The sequence below is a fragment of the Jaculus jaculus genome, chromosome X (assembly GCF_020740685.1).
Source record: "Jaculus jaculus isolate mJacJac1 chromosome X, mJacJac1.mat.Y.cur, whole genome shotgun sequence".
Taxonomy (NCBI): Eukaryota; Metazoa; Chordata; class Mammalia; order Rodentia; family Dipodidae; genus Jaculus; species Jaculus jaculus.
In genome coordinates this window covers 75,681,130-75,704,034 of record NC_059125.1, presented here as the reverse complement: position 1 = coordinate 75,704,034, position 22,905 = coordinate 75,681,130, and the positions used below count along the sequence as shown (strand labels likewise).

The 22,905-nt window shown below is 36.3% G+C and overlaps 1 protein-coding gene and 1 pseudogene across 1 annotated transcript in view; both read left to right on the top strand.

Moving 5' to 3' along the window:
• Window positions 1–2,273: 2,273 nt before the first annotated feature.
• LOC101609718 lies at window positions 2,274–9,749 on the top strand (annotated as a pseudogene).
• The window catches only part of Pof1b (POF1B actin binding protein), a 90,734-nt gene continuing 77,423 nt past the window's right edge, over window positions 9,595–22,905 (top strand). The window contains exons 1-2 of the mRNA XM_004669612.2: window positions 9,595–9,605; window positions 9,722–10,045. Of these exons, the coding sequence (XP_004669669.2) occupies window positions 9,761–10,045 (285 nt within the window). The 5' untranslated portion in view covers window positions 9,595–9,605; window positions 9,722–9,760. The remainder of the gene's footprint in view (window positions 9,606–9,721; window positions 10,046–22,905) is intronic.

Sequence of the window (22,905 nt, the reverse complement as noted above, 5' to 3'; positions counted from 1 at the left end):
TAATGAAAAGGGTTTATATGATTAGACACCCATTTCCCAGTCTCAATTCTGCTGAGGGTCTTCATACATGTATATAATGTGTTGTTATCTCCTTCTCAAACCTCTTATTCTGTTCCTTTTAACATGGTTCCTCTTTCCCATTAATACTTATCTTACTTTCATGATTTTTTGTTTTACATGTTGAGTCATATTAGGGCTGCTTGCATGATATAGGTGGAAGGATAGTTACTATGAAGTTAACAATTTACCAGTGGCTACACCACTGATAAACCTGACTTCCCTTCTCACACCAACCTATGGAGTTTCATGGACCCTTTCCTCCTCAGTGATGAAATACTGATAGGCACATTCTTGTGCATGGCTGCTATGAGTTCATGTGCATGTGTCTGTACCTGAAAAAAAGCAACACATGAAATCTCTTAAAGGGGACATAAAATTATAAATACTAGCTTTATATTAAGTTATAAAGAAAATATCAACAATTTTTTTTTTTAAATTTGAAATCATTTAGATCATGTTCTGTGACTACAGTTCAGTTAGACCAGCACTAAATGGTCAAAAGACAAACTTCCTTATATATCCTGGAGATTAAGAACACATCTACAAAAGAAAAAACAAGAACACACATAAAAATAATCTATCAACAAAAAATTGGGGACTGGAGGGATGGCTTAGCAAAGGCCTTTCCTGCGAAACCAAAGGACCAAGGTTTGATTCCCCAGGATCCATGTTAGTCAGATGCACACTGGGGCACACACATCTGGAGTTCGTTTGCAGTAGCTGGAGGCCCTGGCACACCCATTCTCTGCCTCTCCCCCTCTTTCTCTGTCAAATAAATAAAAATAAAAACATACTTTTTAACAATGGTAATAGGTGCTGCAAAAATGGCTCAGCAGGTAAGAGAACTTGCCATAAATTCATGAGAGTCTTAGAGGGCCTGAGTTTGATCCACAGCATACATGCAAAAACCTAGGTGTGACCTCTCATACCAGTCCTGGGTGTGGGGCAGAGACAGGAGAATCCACTGGGATTTTCTGATTCAGGTAGGCTGACAAAAATTGGAAGTTCCAGGTTCAGTGAGAGAGTCTGTTTCAAGGAAATGTGTGCATGCATGGGCACACACAAGTATTTAATATTTCATTCCCCCTCTCTCTCTCTCTTTCTCTCTCTCTCTCTCTCTCTCTCTCTCCAAAAAGATAAGGTCATATAATAAACGTCAGTGTTTGGATGCTGTGTTGGTTTCAATTAGGCATCCCCCATAAACTCCTATATTCTGAAGGCTTAGTTCCCAGCTGATGGAAATTTTGTAGGTGGAGCTTTGCTTGGAGGAGGTGTGTTTTGGGGGTAGGCTTAGGGATGTTATAGCCAGCTCCCCTTTGTTAGAGTTTGACTCATTCTCTTGCTGTTGTTCATCTGATATTGGCAAGGAGGTTATATCCAGCCTTTGCTCTACCATGTATTCCCTAATATCATGGAGCTTATCCTTAAGAGTCTAAACTAAAATAAATATTTCCCTTCAATTGGCTTTTGGCCAGGTACTTTGTCCCAGTAATGGAAAGGTAACTACAACAGATGAGCATATAGGATAACATAGGTAGAGTGCATGCTTAACCTATTCAAAGTCCTGGGTTTGAAACTCATCACCTCCTTACATAAAGCAAAACATAAAAGGGTTAAACCTGCATTATATCACAACTTGGTTTATACTTAACATATTCCTTCAGAGGGATTTTAATGATTTCCATATGTATCAAAATATAGTTTATATTCAGTAAAACTCACCCTTTTTACTGTGTAGTTTACACATAAGCTGAAAACATAGTTTCCAGCCAATGCAGACTTTCATATTCTCTATCACACTTGATACTGAAGTGTAGCTTCCTTCTATGCTGACACAACCACTAATCTATTTTTATATCATTTTGTCTTTTCCAGATTGTCATATAAATGAAATCATATATTAAAGTTTTTTTTTGTTGTTTTTTTTTGCATCTGGCTTATTTTACTTAACAACATGTATTTCAGGTTAATTCATAGGGTTAGTCTACAAATATTTTATCCACTTTTTTTTCTGTTGAATAGGATTGTATAGAATTGTATTTAATGAATAGACCAAAGTGGAAGGATATTTGAGCTGTTTGCAGTTTTTACTAATGAGAAATACAGCTACAGTATTTGTGTGCAGGCTTGAGTGTATACACGATTTTATTTCTGTAGGTTAAGAAATTAAATGTGAAATCGCGTGGCTGGCATGGCCGAAGTAGCAAGAGAACATGAGCACGCTGTGCAGGCTGCAGGAGAAGCCACGGCACTTATTGGTCTGCGAGAAATCCAACTTGGACCACTCCAAGTCGCGCCACCGGCAGCTCGTGGAGACGCACTACTATAACTACCGGGTCCATGCTACACACTATCATACAACACAGGCATTGATGAAGATAATACTGTCGCCCTGCTGCCAAATGGGAAGTCAATTTTATCACTGGATAAAGACACTTATGAGGAAACTGGGCTTCAAGGTCATCCTTCTCGGTATTCTGGCAGAAAAATTAAGACGTTTGCTGTTTCCATTGATTTGATGGATTTATCCCTTAACCTGGGTTCTAAGAAGTCTGAAAGAATATCTTGGTGCCTCAAAGAAAAGGAACCTATGAAATTTGATTTTCTTTTGGTCTGGCATCATACAGAATCAGCAGGAGAATCAACAATGATGTCATACTTCTCCAAATACCACATTCGGGAGCATCAGCCAAAAGTGACACTGAGCACCATGACCGAGCTGCCGTGCCTGGTGCTGCAGAGCGGAGAGCTCAAGGGCGAGCCGGAGGAAGGCTGAGGTGCCCCGGAACTCCTTGACTGGCTTGGCGCTGTCTTCTGCGGAGCTGACCTAAATAATGAACCTAGTGACTTCATATCAACATACTGCTGCCCCCAGCCAAGCACAGTGGCAGCCAGAGCTTGTCTGTGTTCCATCACTGGGCTCATACTTCCGGAGGAGATTCAGATGCTCCTGGAGCAGCTGAGAATTATCTTTCTCTTTCAATCACTACTTTCATGAACCGAAGTTGGCTCCATGGGTCCCCTTGTCAGTTCAAGACTTTGCAGACAGCCCTGTCTCGTGGAGAGAGAACGAACCTGGTTTTCGAATGGGAGGAGAGCACTTATACAACTTTGTAGTTTTTAATAATCGGACCTACTGGCTTCAGATGGCTGTTGGGGCAGACAATAGTGCTCCAAACCCAGCACTTGGAGTTTTATGGAGACAACATTGCATAAGGGAGTGGATGAGGAAACTTAACAAAGCCTGTCTATTTATATTCTTCTTGGTCTTTCTGTGTAGCATTCTTCCCTCCAGGATAGTTCAAATAATTTATTTATGGTTAGCTCCAAGGAAAATAAAATGGAGGAAAGATTAAAATTACTAGGACCCACCTTAGGGAGCCAATAACCATGGTCAAAATGTAAAATGTAGATCTCATTATACTACATTGGTATATAGAATCACTATTAACATTTAAAATTTACATTGTATCCTGCAATTCTTCAAATTCACTTACTATTTCACAGAAGGTTTACAGAGACTTCTTGGGATTTTCTACCTAGACAGTCATTTAAGGTGTGAATATGGGTAGTTGACAGCCTACCATTTCAATTTTCTTTCCTTTTATCACTGCCCAGGGCTTCACAAATGATATTGAATAGTAGAGATTAGAGCAAACATCTTGCTCATTCCTGATTGTGGAGGAAATCAATCATTCCATTATCAAATGTGATATCCATTGTAAATTTTGGGAGGCATCATTTATCAGAATGAAGACTCACTCCTCTTTTCCTAATTTACTGATTTTCTTTTGTTTGTTTGCTTTTTCGAGGTAGGGTCTCACTGTAGCCCAGGCTGACCTGGAATTCACTATGGAGTCTCAAACTCACGGCACTCCTCCTACCTCTACCTCCTGAGTGCTGGGATTAAAGGCATGCACCACGACTCCTGGCTTATTTACTATTTATTTTTTTTATTAGACATGAATGTAGGGATTTTTTCAAACACATTTAAGTTGAGGACTATATATTTTTTCATTTTCAGATGGTTAATCAATGAATTTTATTGGTTGATTTTTGAAAGTTGAAGCAGTGTTCCATTCCATAGAAGAAAAAATTCACTCAGTAATAATACATTATTCTTTTCTTTTGTTGAAAGAATCTATTTGCCAATATTTTGTTGAAAATTTTTAATCATAAATTTTTAATCATAAACTTATTATTTCTATAGTTTTCTTCTGTTAGCTATGTTTGTTATTAGTTTCACAATATTGATGAACTTGTAAAAGGCATTAAAAATATTCCCACCTATTAATTACAGTGAATGACTGAACAATCTAAGTTTTGTTTTGTGTCAGCCCACAGAACAGTTATTTTGTAGTAGAGTGAGAATATAAATCCAGGTCTTCTGACTGATAATCTTCTCTTTAACAATGTACTATACTGCCTTCTGGCATACTTCAGTATTATCACCTTCTATTTTATATTATTTTATTTTCACTATCAGAATAAGTTTACCTGGCATAATTAATGTACTATATTTATGGTTTACTGTTACCCTGTTATTTCCATGTATGTAGAGCTGTTTGACTTTTACTCAGGGATAGAGCTCCACTCTATTTTCTTGCAGGCTTCTAATACATCACTCACTCAAAACATTTTCCCTGTCTTCCATTACTATTTTCTTCTTTTGTGCATGCCTGCACTAGATATAGTGGCTTATTTTTGGAGATTTTTGATAATCTTATTGGACATCACAATTAATTAGAAGGCTTGTTAAGACAAATTTTAGACCCCACCACCAGAGTTTCTGATTCAGTAGCATTGGGATGAGGCCTAAAACTGTACATTTCTAAGTGTTTCTCAGGTTAGGTTGATGCTTCTGGTTCAGAGACATTACTTTGAATGCCACTGACATAGAAATATGCTAATCATTTTTGGCATATTTTCAAGATATGTGTAGAATTACAAATATGCAAATTTTCATTTGCAACATGAATCTAGTTGAAAGCATTTAGAACAAAACATTGTATTTAAAAAATCACCACACACACACTATTCCATAATTATAGTATAGATATATTCTGCATAAAATATATTTTATTGTCAACAAAATTTGATAAACACTACATACCATTTATGTATTTGGAAGATCTCAATCTATACTAGCTCATAAAAGGCTCTAAGAGCTATGACAGTAAAGCTACTTTCAAATTACATTTAGCCAACTATTTCTTATACTCATTTGGTCAAAAGCACTTTTTTTTCATTCACTGCTGTAAACGATGTTATGATTACCATGGGGTTACCTTGTAAAACATGTGGCTCTTAATGCATATAATAAGTATATTTCTCCTTCAAATTAAGGCCACACTTATAGGGATAGAGTGTAGCTGTAGGGACTAAAATTTTGGTTAACCTTTGGACCCAAAGGCAAAGCAGGGCCTGGGAGTGAAACCAGCTGTTATTTAAGGTTTTGCAGCTCATTGGGCAAGGCCTTTACATCCAGGACACCTCAGTGGGAGTTGGTTTGCCCACTCTATCAAAGGCACATTTATAGGTATAGCACACAACATAGTGTTACAACACATTTAGAGAAATGCTGCTCTAAAATATATTTTTTTAAATAGGAGAGCTCAGTCATCCCTAAGACTCTTTCAGGATCATAAAATATTATTGCCTGATCCACTGCATTCAAACACACCCAGGATTTACATACTTTATCCAGAATCCAGGTCTAAGTTTGCTCTATCATGATATTTGGAACACTAGAAATAGTTCTGGAGAAAAAATATATTTAAAACAGAAATAGAGACTGTGATGGAATGATAGTAAAGATCTTTCAAGGGATTACCTTTATTTCCTTTCGGCATATGTATTATTATTATTATATTAATTACATTTTAACATAGAAATTTGACTTGAATTCATTTCTGATTAAACCATTTAGTTCAAAAACTCTTCTACTCATTTTTGTTCAAATTGAAACAAGCGACTTTTTCATATCTGATATCCTGAAACTTTGCCCAGTCAAAAATTTCCCAACAGTAGTTAAACAAGATCAACTTTAAGTGTTGTCAGAAGACTGGAATGGGGTTTAGCTGGAATCAGGTTCAGTTAATAAAACACAGGTGCTTTCATATAATCATGTCACCTACTTTGGGCTCTACCTCCTTCAGACATATGCCTGATGATCTTTCCCAGCATAAATTGTTTTCCCTTGACTATGGAGAAGGCAGAAGGAAACTTCATCTTTTGTCCATGTAGCTTCAGCCACAAGCTTCAAGCCCAGACTACAGATCGATCTGAGTGTCATCCTATTAAACAGAAGGTGGAGTAAAGTATTAATCATACATATAAAAACTCATGATGCTTTTCAACTGTATTTGGTGATAATTTATATTTAATTGCTTTTTGTGTAATAGTCTAAGTGTTCTGTTCATGACTTCTAATAAAATATTTACCACATTATTTCATCTTAATTGTTGCAGAGGGGTTTTCTAAAAATCAGGCCCATAGGATCCTAGGACATTCAATTTGTTTTTCAAACCTACTACTTCTCAAAAATTACACTGAAATCTGTGAACAATATATTTTAAAATCTTGCCCTTGATAGTGTATTGCAGTTAATCAGCATTTTCACATTTGATCCCAACAAAAATTTCATGTTGCAGATGTGATATATATACACATACACACATTTTGTCTTCATCTCCTTTTCCTCACATGTGATGTCAAAATGATATGTCTTCTGCTTGCTAATTGATCATTGGCTCATAGCTCCTATGAAGCTTCAGGATGGGGGTTGGTTATTGGAAGCATTGAAATATAGAGAATTAGGATTTTTAGCCTTTCTTAGGGGAACATTATTGAGTTATGTACATGTAGATAGTGTCAAAATGAAATTAAATTAGAGGATGTCCAGCTGTTCCCCACTGAAAAAACAACTGCTTGCTTGGTGTGTGGGAAAACCTCTCAACCACACACACACATACATATTGTGGACAAAGGAATTTTCTGTGGTGTGAGTCTAGGAGACACTGAATTTGTTTATCCTTAGCAAGACAAATCAGCATTTCTTAAAAGGCCTTCCTGACAACTTGGTCTAAATGTGAGTCACTGTTTTATTGTCAGTAATGTATGTAACAGACATTCCTGATCATTACTTCATCCACTTTATCATTAATATTGGAGTTAAGTTTTATTTGTTCTTTGTGTATTTACTTATTTGAATTTTTAAGGCAGTGAAAATAATATTCTATGTAAACATGAACATTTACATTTATTAGTATTAACATAATCATAATAAAGAAAAAATAAAATTATTGGAGATGCACAAGTGAGACCTCAGAGAAGAAACAGAACTTGAAAGTGGCTGATGACTCCCTGAAGTGGACAATGGTGGCTAGTCTCAGCTTTTTAGTTGTATGTGATCTGCTTGCAATTTAGTGCTTAAGCTCATTTCTATCCTTGAGCTCACATTTTACCTCCTCCACCCAGGGATGGGGGAAAGGCATGAGAGATGCTTAAGTATTTGGTGAAGATATCAATTACATATTTTAACTGTAGCATAAACACATGAAAGTTGGCAACCTCTGAATACCATATATCCAGGAAATGTGAGTCAACAATCATCACATTATGGATTCTTCATTTCAATTTCTTACTTGGTTGTCTATTGACTGGCAGTAGCTACTAACAGCACTGTGTGTGTGTATGTGTGTGCGTGCACCGCATGTGTGTGTGCACATGTGTGTTTCAAATACAGACTTTCTAGTCTTTCCCTTTTACTATGCAGCCACAGCTACAGATTAAATTCAAATTTTAATCAGAGTTGATTAAATTTAACATTTAACATTTATATAACAATTATTCCTTGTTCACATGTTTTGGCAAAATGGTCCTGCTAATGATATTAGTGAGTTATTGATCAAGTTGTTTTGCAGGTCATGTGTTTCTAATGAAATTTTCATTATATTGGCTTTCTAGACAGGGTTTCACTCCATAGTCTAGGCTACAGTAGTACTTTTTATGTAGCAGAGGGTAGCCTCAAAATCACTGCAACTCTCCTCTCCTCAGCCTCCCGTGTACTAGAATTGGAAGCATGCACCAGATCCACCTTCTATAGTTGTTTAACTGTGAGAAGTTTTCAAGTACTCTATATCTGTACATCAGTTTCTCACATATAAATCCTTAAATTGTGGAAGTGACATAATTCACGTAAAAACTTATTTATTTATTTACTTATTTATTAAAGAGAGGGAGGGAGGGAGGGAGGGAGGAAGTAGTATGGGCAATTCAGGGTCTCTTGCCACTACAAAGAACTTGAGACACATGTACCACATTGGACATCTGGCTTTACATGGGTACTGGGGAAGTGAACCCAGGCTGACATGCTTTGTAAACAAGGACCTTATCTTCTGAGACATCTCAGCCACTAGTAAAGTTTCTTGATCACTGGTGCAAGGAAACTGATAAATTATCACCAAAAAGAAGCCAGCTAGCTGAAAGACTACTACTTTCTCCAAACCAGAAATCCTATGGTACATATATTTATCAGGAAGATATCATTTTCTGAAGGTACCTTCAGTCAGTATTTTGGACTTCCATAGTGCTGAAGTAATTTACAAAGCAAAATCTGGTAATTAAACAAACATTATGTTTGGGTTTGGATTTCCAAGTAGCAATAAATAAGTGCTGAGCACATTTAAATCCAATTTTGTTATATAAGGTTCCTCATAAGACATACAGCTCCCTTAACCATGTAATGAACAACAAGCAATGAAGCTCAGGGTTTTCTAGTTTACAAATAAAGTCAGGGCAAATTCTTTTGTAGAAATGCAAAACATTAAATGTAAATGGCACAATGCAAAGTATTTGTGGAATGGTAAGATTTTCCTTGTTTAACTGTGGGAAGTTTTCAAGTACTCTTTATCTGTACATCAGTTTCTCAAATAGAAATTCAATCATTTAGACAAATCTCTAAGGTTGTATGTTAAAACCATATACTAAAACTGGAACAAGATAAACAGGTTCACAAATTAGAGAGAATTTCTTTCTGGAGACCCAATGGCAATCTCCTTTATCTGCAATTATCACCTATGGTTTGCAAAGAATGTTAATTCATCCCTGAAAATTAGCTTGTCCCTAGTCTCATGCCCCTTTGGTATGAGATTCTGAAATGACAGCATTTAGGCTTTTAACCACCTTTGATAAGCTTATGGACATGGGAAAGGCACTTTCATGTGACCTTTGTATTTTTTTTTCCCCTGTAGCAAGTTTTGGCATTCATATGTCTTTTCAAATTTTCAACCCTATATGAGCTCCTGCCCTGAATTTCTGCCTATTTTTCCAGAGTCTTTTACCGACTGGGAAGATTTGAAGCTATCTGAGTGGCAAGGCAGGGCCTTTCCTGGCACGCAAACCTACCAGGTGAATCCACCCCTCAGGGGCGTGCCAGTGCCATTTCCTGGAGCAATCTCACAGGGTGGCTCCACTTTTTATTCAAGCTCAAATACTTTGTTGCCTCCTCTGCAGCTGCCAGACCTGCTCGTGCTGCTGCTCAGGTAACTCGTCTCTTTTCAGCAACAAGCCTAGGGATATAGGTGGTTGATAAAGGTCTTCTCTTGTGCCTGTCTGCCTACAAGCACGGTTTCATTGTTTTTCACTCTTTATTCCTTAGGAAGAGAATCTGGGGAAAAACTTTCTGACCACTGAGAAGATGATGAGCTCAAGTTATTGGAACGAGACGAACAGCAGCAGCTGTGGGACTCAGCAGCCCATAGAGGTGCTGCAGTGCCAGCCCCAGCATTACCACTGCTACCACCAGTCAAGCCAAGCCCAGCAAGCCCCAGAAAAAAACTTAGTGTATGAGAGAGTGAGGACGTACAGTGGGCCCATGAACAAGGTGGTGCAGGCCTTGGAGCCCCTGGGCTCACGGGAAGTGCTCTCCCCCCTCAAATCTGCTTCTTCCTACCAAAACTTGGTTTGGAGCGACCATTCTCAGGTAATAAATACTCAGATTACAGAAAAAAGGAAGTTTTGAACTTTATTTTTCTTTTTTTCTGCTTCTTTGTCTGTAATCTACAGGATATTGTTTTGTGAAATGTAGCCTTGTGTGTGTTGGACAACTTCCCAAATTTTTTCTCAGCTCTTTTATCATTTACTAGTGTCTGTGGTTGCTTATAGCTCCAATGATCTTCATAATCTAATTAGAGTATAGGAAGGCTAAATTTCTGAAGGAAGATGTGATCAGAGTGAGATCGTTTCTTTCGACTACAAAAAGCATCATCAGTATAAATATGTTTGCTTATTATTATGATGATTATTATTTGTTTTTCGAGGTAGGGTCTCACTGTAGCCCAGGCTGACCTAGAATTCACTATGGAGTCTCAGGGTGGCCTTGAACTCACAGCAGTCCTCCGAACTCTGCCTCCTAAGTGCTGGGATAAAAGGCGTGCACCACCACACCCGGCTAGCTTATTATTATTATTTTTTAATGATCAGGTTCTCAGTGACTCACTTTATGTCAGGAGCAAATAGGTGTTTTGTATGACATCCAATGGAGCCAACACAATGGCATATATGGAGTGACAAGCAATTACTGATATTCAGCTAATAGTATGTTGCTTCAGAAGAAGTGACAGGTGCAAATGTCTTAGTTTCTCTGTATGTTTCAAAATTACCATCAATTCTTGTCCATACTAACTGAATAAGTTATAAAACAGTGGTAGAAGAGAGTGTATAGGATTATGGAAGGAAAACAGGACTTAAACAGTGGTTAAATTGAAGCTACAAAAGAGAGATCTATAATTCACCTTAAAATCGAAATGAATTTGCTTCTAAGGGTTTTTTTCTCATACTAATACCTATGTTAATCTTGCTAGCACATAAAAAGTAAGACTTAAAGACTATATACAATAATAGCTTCAGGTTTATTTTGACTATAATTTTATTAAATTTGCATAGCATAAGCTTTTTGAAAGCTTCTATCCAAACTGAAATTGTGTTGTTAAGATACAACTTGTCTCAAAAATCAACATTAGGATTTTATATTATCTAATGCAATTATATGAATTGGAAAGAGTTTGGGTTATTTTTCTAAAACCCATAATTAGGATATGAAGCAACATTTATAAAGTATATGATAAAATGATTCTTCAAATTTCTCAAAGACACAGAAAATCCCCAAACTTTACGTGCAGCAATTCTACTTTTATTTAACACTTAGTTTAATTTTAGTGAAACACGAGTTTACTGCTAACAATTTCTTAGCTGAGAACAACTTCAACATATTAAGGTCAAGGGGAAGAAAAAATATAAAGGTAAAGATTATTAGTTTGCATAACTGACAATAATGATGCAAATTTACATTCCAATATTCAACATTAACATAATAATGTCTAATGACTTTGCTATCATCTGATTCTTAGTGGATGCAAAACAATTACGGTTGAATACAGCAATTACTATTATCATAGGAATGCTAAACTCAACATATTTGTCATAATTATTTTTAACATATGTAGCGCCTTTTATGTGAATATTCTAGTAAAAACATTAAATAGATACACATTCAAAAGCAGAAATTTTGCAAATGATAAACATTGATTAAAGGACATTTTTTAGTCATGCTTTATTGTTTGTTACTTGGTTTAACTTTCCTTGTTAATACCAGAGAGCCAACATATTTAAAATTCTTTTTTTTTAACTTTCCTTGTTAATACCAGAGAGCCAACATATTTAAAATTCTTTTTTTTCTCTCTATACATATGTGTGTATATATATATATATATATATATATATATATATATATATGTATATATAATGTGTGTGCACATGTTAGTATATAATGTTTCTTTGCTTCTTATCTAGAGTTTATCATTTTCTCAGTTATTTGTCTGAATAAGAGATTACTTTTTTCAGATATAAAATTTATGATCAGTTAAAGCAGTCAAAAAGTTAAAAGGAAACATAGAAGGCATAAAATAGGAATAAAGTCCATAAAAAGAATTAGAAGTCTTGAAATAGACCCAAGTCAATCTATTTTTGTATAAATTATGGTTTTAGAGCTTGATTGGTCAACTAGACACAGTGGGATAAAAGGATTTGTAAACTGGAAAGTAAATCTGAGGGATTTATCTCCTAGAATGTTCCATTGGGAGGTTAATAATTTCAGATTTCTTCAAGATAATTAAATGTAGGTACCAGTTGCTACTAAGCTATCTGAATTATAGTAGTATTTAAATTATTAAGGTTATACACATGACCAATTATAATCAAACAAAATCAGACACATATTCAAACCCAATGTGGTCTTGTAAATAAATTAATACTGCTATAGAAGTTACTTGAAGTCAATTGCAATAAACAAAACCTTTCAAACTCAATCTTTATCATTTAAATGTTAAATTACCATCAATAACTTGAAATGGCATTTTTCCTTAAATGAACAACATTGACATGGATTGCTCATTGGACTTACATTATTTCCCCTTTGGGTTATTTAGTTATTCATGAAAAGCAAGCTATTTTCCATTAGTGAGAAGATCTGTTGTGAGAAAAGATTAAAATAAAATATTTAAAATTGCAGTCAACAAATGTTTATTACATGCTTGCTTTGAAGGCAGAACTGAGATCTGGATAAATACCATTTTCTTGTTCAAAGAAAGTCCTTTTGAGGTTAATCATAAAGAATCAGTCTGTAGGTGACCCATCTGCATACTGAAACTGTATTTCAAAAGGTTATTTTGTATTGTGGCTATGAGTATTTTGTTGTACAAAATATTTGATTTGATTTATTCAGCCAAATACTACCTATTAATATGTGGTTTATAAAGTTTACCATTCTGTAGAATTTAAATTTACAACTGTAGGGCACTTCTTAGGGGAAAATGTGCATTTATAAATGGTCTTTGCACCCAATAATTCTTCACTTTTGGTATAAGTTAGTTTGTTTACAGGTTATTTTCCTTTGTCTTTGGTTACAAAGATTGTGGATTTCCCCCCTAACTATGTAGATTTTTTTAGATATTACCAGAAAATTTTCCTGTTCTGTGGGAAGGGGTGTGTTGCATTATAAATTGTTGTTCAAAGGTGTGGTCACTAAAGGGAATTATTGTTCAAGGAAGTAGGTTGCTTGAAAAAAAGAATGAGGTCATAGGATAAAGGGACTGGTGTTTTCAGCTTTGACCATCCCTTTTGTGCTTATAATTAAATGAAGCTGTAGAAATTGTTAGCACAACTAATTGCTGCATGAAAATGTTCATGACAATTGTCTCTTGTTTAAAGGATCCCTGATACATTTCTGGGCCAATTTTCAGTCAATGGCATTGGCATGCTGGCAGTATGGGATGGTCATGGGCAGGGGATTCCGTACATAGAACAGAACATTTCTTCAACTGTCCTGACTCTAATTTCACTTCTTAACTTTTCATGGTGATATCATGGTGATAGCTGGGATATTTGTCATGCTCTTAAACTCCATTTGAATGTTAAGAACCTTTCTAAATAAATACATTTGAAACTAAATTTCACGTCAGAAGCTATTCAAAAAAGTGGTTCTTTGTTTTTAGCAATTTCTTTTTATCCTTCCTCCCTTCCTTCCTTCCTTCCTTCCTTCCTTCCTTCCTTCCTTCCTTCCTTCCTTCCTTTCTTTCTTTCTTTCTTTCTTTCTTTCTTTCTTTCTTTCTTTCATTATAACTTATGTGTTTGTTATTATATACAGTTAAGAATAACATCTCAACAATGACCTAAGGCAGGTGTTTAGCCATGTTACTGGCTTTGAAAGTTTCTTAAAAAAGCATCTCCTAGGCTGGGTGTGGTGGTGCACTCATTTAATGCCAGCACTTGGGAGCCAGAATTCTAGGTCAGCCTGGGCTACAGTGAGACCCTACCTCCAAAAAAGCATCTCCTACATGAATCAGGGAATTTATCCAAATGATAGTTTGCCCTGAAAGATTCTGTCTGCATAAATGTCTGGTAGCTTTGGAAGATACTGCTTCTCTTGAAACTATTTTGTCTAGATTGTTCTTCATTATTTTTACTTTCAGTGATTTTTTTTGGAATTTGAGATTCACAGGGGCATCCACCAGGGTCCTATGACTTGCCTTCCTGAAATATATATTAATATATAAATTATATAATAATTATTACATATAATATTACATATACTTATATAATAATATATAACATAATATATACTAATGCAATATAATTTTTAAAAATTAACTTAAATATCATGGAACAATTCCATATTCATTTCAACATGCTTTTGTATACTGAAGGAACAAATCCTGCACTAAGCATGTTACATAATTAATTAACATTCTCATTGGTCTCTCTTGTATCTACTATTACTTGGATATCTTGAGCACTTTAGCCAGCACCATCAACAGGAATGTGAAAGTGAACAAATATACCTTGAAGAGGTTCAGAGGTTTCTGGCTTTAGAGTAGTCATGGAGAAAATGTCAATAAAATTTGTTCAATGTGAGGTCATGGAAAGCTGCAAATAATAAATGCTCAGTGTCATGAAGTGACTTTGACATAAGAGAGCTATGAAACATTATAATTTTAGTGTCTTATAATGTAGTTTAGGTTTGAAACTTCTTGGATCTAATTTCCTGCATAGAAACTTGTCCCCTGCCATTTTCTTCTTATGTAAAATAATCACAGCCAATTCATTTGTTTATTATTATAGTCAACTGGAATTATAAAGTAGCAAACACATAGCACAGTGCCTGACACATAGTTAAGGATGGAGTATTGAATTACTTGAGTAAGTGACTTGATATGTCAGGATCTCTGTTTTCTCATTTGGAAACATGGGAAAATAATAGCTTTTTTCAGGACTGTGGTGATCACTGAATGAGATAGATATGAAGGTATCCAACATAATATCTAGCACTTAGCAAGTAATAGCTTAATTTTCTTCAGTTTTAGACTTGATTTTTTAAAAGAATATCTTTCTTGTTTTTTTTCCTTTCTTTATTTGAGAGAGACAGAGAAAGAGGAAGAGAGAGAGAGACAGGGAGAGGGAGAGAATGGGTACACCAGGGCCTCCAGTCACTGCAAATGAACTCCAGACACATGTGCCACATTATGTAGCTGGCTTATGTGGGTACTGGGGAATTGAACCTAAGACCTTAGGCTTTGCGAGCAAGTGCCTTAACCTCTAAACCATCTCTGCATTCCTACACTTAATTTTCTTTTGTTTTTGAAGTAGGATTTCACTCTAGCTCAGGCTGACCTGGAATTCACTATGTAGTCTCAGGGTGACGTTGAATTCATGGTGATCCTCCTACCGCTACCTCCTGAGTCAGCACCATGAGATTAAAGGCATGCACAACCACGACTGCCCCCTATACTTGACTTTTATTAATATAACCAACAAAAGTCTCTTCCTGCATGAGCAAAATAATAAACTAAATGATAGCACTACAATGTAAAAGTTTCTTTGATGTTGGAAACATTAGGCAGGTCCATAAGCTTAAAAGATTATTAGGTTTCCATTAACTAAAAAGACTGAACAGGAAAAACATTAAAATAATTATACAATGTAAAATATAGTACAGTATGTGATCAAAAGACTTGAAATAAAATGTATTTATAATATTTAGTGGTATAAGTATCCTTCAGAAAGTATAATTTGGAAGTTTTCATGCTCTCAGGTTTTGAACTTGGAACCCAATATATGAGATGGGCTTTAGAAATTTGCCATGTATCTTTTTTCTTTATTAAGTATAATGTTACACCAAACATTAAAGCTATCTCACTGTCAACCTCGTACTATTGTTTTCTTTGGAGATGCATTTTCAACACAGTAGCTACTAGCCACATGTTCCTACCAACACTCACATTTTAATTTTAAAATCCAATTTAGTTCTTCTGTCACACTAGTTTTATTTTAAATAATAAAGCTTCAAATGTGGCTAGTTGCTTGTATACTGGATAGTGCAGATATAAATCATTTCCACCACTGCAGAAAGTTCTACTGAACCATGTGGTTCTATACACTCAAGCTAGTCCTTGTTTATATAAACTTGTTTATAGAAACCTACCTCTAATATCATTGCAATTAAAGGAATTTGTGTTGCCAAAAAGACCCCACATCTGATCAGATTGTTGCCAATTAATGACACATCAGCTATAACGCCACAGGCGAATGAAAAAAGTAATGAAGATACAACCTCACATTATATAAGGTTAATGTGAATATTTCAATAGAATTAAACTCATAAAACTCTAAAAGATGAACTGGATGAAAAGGTATATGTATATATACATGTATTTTTAATTGATCTATCTTTTCTTTTGACAAAGTGTATTCTTTGACAGAGGAACTGGTTGGGGTGGGATAAAAATGAAAAGTGCTTTCCTTTAATCAGAATGTGATTCCCTCCTTCCCTTCCTTCCTTCCTTCTACTTTTATTGGAAAGGGAAGTGAAGTATCTCTGTAATGCCCAACACGTTCTAAAACTTCTGGATTTAAAAGAACCTCTTGCCTTAGCATCCCAAGTATTTGGGCTTGAATATACATGCCAATGTGCTCAAGTTTTCTTTCTTTCTTTTGGGTATATGATGTGGCTTTCTTTTTTCGTTCTTTCTCTGCAATGACTCCTTTCTCTTTTAGTTTCTGAATTAATTGTGGATGTTATTAGGTGAAGTTCAATCACTTCTCATTTTTCCAGAACAGGTAGTTGAGGTACAGAAATGTGACCATACACCAATATATTGCAAAATTGGGACATAAAAATACACCAGTCTAGATTCAGGTCTATGTTTGCTTATAATCATTATGTAATATTCAAAAAATATTTGACAGAAAGAAAGGAGAGGTCAAGAGAAAGAGAAAAACAGAGAGAGAGAAAGAGAAAGAGAGAGAGAGAGAGAAAGTATGCCAGGCCCTCTAGCCACTGCAAATGAACTGCAAAAACATGCAACAGTTTGTGCATCTGGCTTTAAGTGGGTACTGGGGAATCGAGCCTGGGTCCTTAGACTTTGTAGGCAAGCACCTTAACTGCTGAGCCATCTCTCCAGACCCCTCATTAGATAAGATTTTATATTCCTTGTCTATGCATTTGCTTTTGTTTTTTTTTGTTTATTTCTTTTTTTTGTTTTTTTTCTTAATTTTTTTTATTAGTTTTCTATTCAGCAAATACAGTCAGTTAGGTACCATTATTAGGCTCATCCGTGACCTACCCCCTCCCCATTGGCCGCTTCTTGTTGAGGTATATGGTTCATGCATTGTGGAGTTAGCCCACAGTTATGGGTAAGAGAAATGTCTCTGCATATCATGACCCAACATGTGGCTCTGACATTCTTTCCACCCCATCTTCCGCAAAATTTCCCTGAGCTATGTTGGGTTCATTTTTGGTCTGCTTCAGTGATGAGGGGTTGGGGGCCTCTGAGGCGCTGGCTGTCTGATTTGATAGGAGTTGATTTTTCTCTGTGTTGGTCTCCATCCCCCTTGTTCTGTTATCTGATTTATCAGGAAAACAGCGCCTTTGCTTGTTTTGCCAATTTTCCTTAGTTTCAGTTGGGGCCTTTTTGAGGTATGATGGGGTGGCTCTCTCCTTAGGATCTGCATCTATCTGAAAAAGAGAAGCAGATTCTCCAACAGAGCGTAAGCACCAGGACAAATGAGATAACACTTACTTTTTTAATACAGAGTTTAATAGGTGTAGGCCCTCTTGTACCCCATGATTGATGGTAGCTTGATATTGGAGAGTGGGCTTATGTTTGGATATGGTTCTGACTTGTATTCCAGCTACAGCTATGGGTCCCACACCACTGAATGGATCAGTTAGCCAAATCAAGAGTAGTTGGTTCCCCACCATGGCTGTGTGCCACTATTGCACTTGTGTGGGCATCACAACAGGTTATTTGTTGCTAAGTAAGTTAGACCATGAGTTGCTTGGACAGATATTGGTCATTTCCCCCAGTCACCCATGTAGCACTTTCTGGCACTAGACATGCTGACTATCTGGGGACTGACTCTCTCCTGGCCTCCAGCCATGCCATTCCATTTTACATGTCAGCTGCATATGGAGTCTTAAGCAATATGGTCTTACCACTGATCTTTGGTGGGTCATCAAGTATTCTGACAAAAATCTGTCATTCTTTTAGGAAACCATGTAGGTTTCTCTGATCAAAAGCTCATTGTGGATGATAGCCCCATGCTGGTACTGCAAGTTACAGGTCAGTGCCCACTAAGAAAATGAGGAAAAACATAACTAATGTACAAGAGTTATGGAGGGGGGGTGGGAGGGAGGGAAGATGTAGATTTAGGGTAGACTTGATCCTACCCTCTCCAGTGTCTTGTAGTTTAGGTGTTTCCTGTAAGGGCCTGGTGAAAGTTCAGCCATATGGTCTGCCTTTCAGGAAGTAGAATTTTATGGTACCATTGCCATTTGGGTCTAGATTAGTGTTCCCCACCCCTTGGATGCCCTCCCTCCCCATCCATCCTAGTGTCTAGTCCATGAGGTGCTTGCTGGATATGTAAGGCATCTTGGGTAGATTCAGGTTAGGTGCTGTAGATGAGTGAGAGTATGTGGTGATTTTTTTCTGTGATTGTGTAAGTTCACTGAGAATGATCTCTTCCAGGTTCCACCATTTTTCCTCAAATTTCATTGTGTCATTTTTTCTTACTGCTGTATAGAATTCCTTTGTGTAGATATACCACATCTTAGTTATCCATTCTTTTAGTGATGGACATCTGGATTGATTCCAGCTCTTAGATATTATGAATTGAGCCGCTACAAACATGGTTGGTTTAGGGTAGATGCCCAGTAAGGGAATGACTGGGTCTGTTGGTATCTCTATAGTCAGCTTTTTCAGGATTCTCCATATGGCTTTCCAAAGTGGTTGTACCATCCTACATTCCCACCAACAGTGGATGAGTGTTCCTACTTCTCCACATCCTCGCCATCATTTATTTTTGTTTGATTTTTTGATGTTTGCTGTCCTTTTTGGGGTAAGGTGGAATCTCATAGTTGTTTTAATTTGCATTTCTCTGATGATTAGATATGATGAACATTTTCTTAATTGTGTGTTTGCATTTGTGTTTCTTCCTCTGTGAACTGCCTGTTCAGCTCTTTGCCCCATTTTGTGAGTGGGGTGTTTGACTTCATACTGTTTAGATTTTTGAGTTCTTTGTAGATTCTAGAGATTATGCCTCTGTCAGTTGGATAACCCGCAAATATTTTCTCCCATTCAGTGGGTAATCTATTGGCTTTGCTTATTGTATGCTTGTCTGTAAAGAAACTCTTCAGCTTCATGTGATCCCATAGGTTGAGTGACTGTTTAAGATAGTGATAAACAGATCATCCAAACAGAAACTCAACAGGGAAGTAAGAGAGCTCAACAAAACCATAGATCACTTAGACCTAACAGACATCTATAGAACTTTCCATCCCAAATCCACAGACTACACATTCTTCTCAGCAGCCCATGGAACATTCTCCAAAATAGACCATATATTGGGTCACAAAGACTGCCTCCACATATTTAGGAAAATTGACATAATTCCCTGTTTGATATTAGATCACAATGCTATATTGCTAGAAATCAACAACAAAAGGCCCACCAAGAATCCCAATGGCACCTGGAAACTGAACAGCACACTATTAAACAATAAATCGATAGTGGATGAAATAAAAAATGAAATTTCAAAATTCCTGGAATTGAATGACAATGAGAATACATCATACCAAAACTTATGGGACACAATGAAGGCAGTCCTCGGGGGAAAATTCATAGCACTCAATGCCTTCATAAAAAAGACAGAAAGATCCCAAATCAATAATCTATCCATCCGCCTAAAGGCACTGGAAAAACAAGAAAATTCCAACCCAAAGAGCTCTAGAAGGAGAGAAATAATTAAAATCAGAGCAGAAATTCATGAATTGGAAACCAAAGAAACAAGACAATTGACAAAACAAAAAGCTGGTTCTTTGAAAAAATAAACAAGATTGGCAAACCCCTGGCCAATTTGATCACTCAAAATAAAAAGGAGAAGCTTCAAATTACAAAATTCAAAATGAAAAAGGAGAGATCTCAACAGACATAAGTGAAATTGGGAGAATCATCAGGACTTATTTCAAAAACCTCTACTCCACAAAACTGGATAATGTGGAGGAGATGGAAAAATTCCTGGATGCATACCATCTATCAAAGCTAAACTCAGAGCAGATTAATCACTTCAATGAACCCATCACACTCACAGAGATTGAAAAAGTAAGAAAAAACCTCCCCAAAAAGAAGAGTCCAGGTCCAGATGGCTTCTTAGCTGAATTCTATCAAACCTTCATGGAGGAACTCAAACCAATCTTCCTAAAACTGTGCCCACACAATTGAAGAATAGGGAAAGCTTCCCAACTCCTTTTATGAAGGTAGTATCACCCTAATCCCAAAACCAGGCAGAGATGCCACAAGAAAAGAAAACTACCAGCCTATTTCCCTAATGAACTTAAATGCAACGATCCTGAACAAAATACTCACAAACCAAATCCAACAACACATCAAAAGCATTATCCACCTTGACCAAGTGGGATTCATCCCAGGAACACAAGGGTGATTCAACATAAGGAAATCTGACAATGTAATACACAACATAAACAAGCTTAAACATAAAAATCACATGATCATTTTGATAGATGCAGAAAAGGCCTTTGAAATAATACAACATCACTGCATTATCAAAACATTGGAGAGAATTGGCTTAGTTGGTACATATCTTAACATAATGCAGGCAATATACAAAGCTCCAAAGGCCCAAATAATACTTAATGTAGATAGACTAGAGGAATTCCCATTAAGATCAGGAACAAGACAGGGATGTCTTCCCCCACCTCTGCTTTTCAATATAGTACTGGAAGTCCTAGGTCAAGCAATAAGACAGGAGACGGAAATAAAAGATACAATTAGGAAAGGAAGAAGTTAAGTTAGCTCTATTCGCTGATGACATGATTGTATATATAAGAGACGCGAGAGACTCCATCCCAAAACTCCTGAAGGTGATTAACTCCTATAGCAAAGTAGCAGGATAAAAAATCAATGCACAAAAATCGGTAGCATTTCTATATGCAAATGACAAAGATACAGAGAAAGAAATAAGAGACATAGTCCTATTTTCAATAGCAACAAAAAAATAAAATAAAATACCTTGGAATAACATTAACCAAGGAAGTGAAAGATCTATACAACGAAAACATAAAAACCCTCAAAAAAGAAATTGAGGAGGACTTGAGAAAATGGAAAGACCTCCCATGCTCCTGGATAGGCAGAATTGACATTGTGAAGATGACAATCCTACCAAAGGCAATATATAGATTTAATACAATTTCAGTTAAAATCCCTACAGTGTTTTTCACAGTGATAGAAAAAATGATCTTAAATTTCATATGGAAAAGCAGAAGACCTCACATATCCAAACATATCCTCAGCAAAAGAAATACCTCTGGTGGCATCACCATACCTGATCTAAAGCTATATCACAAAGACATAGTAATAAAAATAGCATGGTACTGGCATAAAAACAGGAGTATAGACCAATGGAATAGACTTAAGTTCCCGGACTTTGGGCCAAGCAACTATAGCTATTTGATATTCAAGAAAGGCCTGAAAAATATAGGCTGGAAAAAAGACAGCATCTTCAACAAATGGTGCTGGACAAACTGGATAACCACATGCAGAAAACTGAAACTTGATCCATACATTTTCCCATACACTACACTCAAATCCAAGTTGATCAAAGACCTCAATATAAGACCAGAAACTCGAATGCTACTGGAAGAAAATTTAGGAAGTACTTTCCATGATATAGGAATGGAAAAAGACTTCTTGAACAAAACCCCAGTAGCTCACGATCTTAAAGTCACTCAACCAAAGGGATCACATGAAGCTGAATAGTTTCTTTCTTTTTTTTTTTTTTTTGTATTTTGAGGTAGGGTCTCATTCTAGCCCAGGCTGACCTGGTATTCACTATGGAGTCTCAGGGCGGCCTCAAACTCATGGCAATCCTCCTACCTCTGCCTCTTGAGTGCTGGGATTATTTGATTAATTTACATTATAAATCCTCTGCTATCTTATTCATTGTTATATTTCATGGTCATTTTCTTCCATATTATGCCAATATAAAACACCTAACATCCTTTAGATAAAATTTTAACTAACATAGATGAACACAAATAACATAACTTCTTTGTGCTGTCACTTGTCTGTAATCTCAGCACTCAGGAGAGTGAGGCAGTACCATGAATTTAAGGGCAATCTGGACTACATAGCAAGATCCTGATGGATAATAAAATAATACCAATAATAAAATAATAGCATAAATGCACATTCCATATTAAATATGTTGTTTACAAGGAGTGAATAATTTGTTTTGTTCATAATTTTTATAGTTTTTTTCATTAGTGTCAATGATTATCTTTATATCAAAATACATGCTGTATTATTTCCTTTTCCTCTGAAGACTGGATCCTGCTTAGGTGAAGTGCTTTTATTTATTAAGTTCCAGTCTGTTATTCTGTAGTGGGTTAATATATCAGTAATGTTTCCCAAGATTTTCCCATTAAAAAAAAAAAACTACCATAACATGTCATATGTCTTCCTCAATGGCTCTCCCTTTATTGTTTGACACAGGGTCTGTGCTTGAACCCAAAGCTCACTGATTCTAGTAGACAACCACTAGTAAGTCCCACGTATTCCCTATCTCCACTTTCTCAGAGCTTAGATTTCAGGTGCAGGCCACCGCACTCAGCATTTTATATGGAAGCTGGAAATCAGATCTCAGGCCCTCATGCTTGTTCTGGAAGCACTTAACTCTCTGATCCCCCTCCCAAGCACTTTAAATAATTCAAAA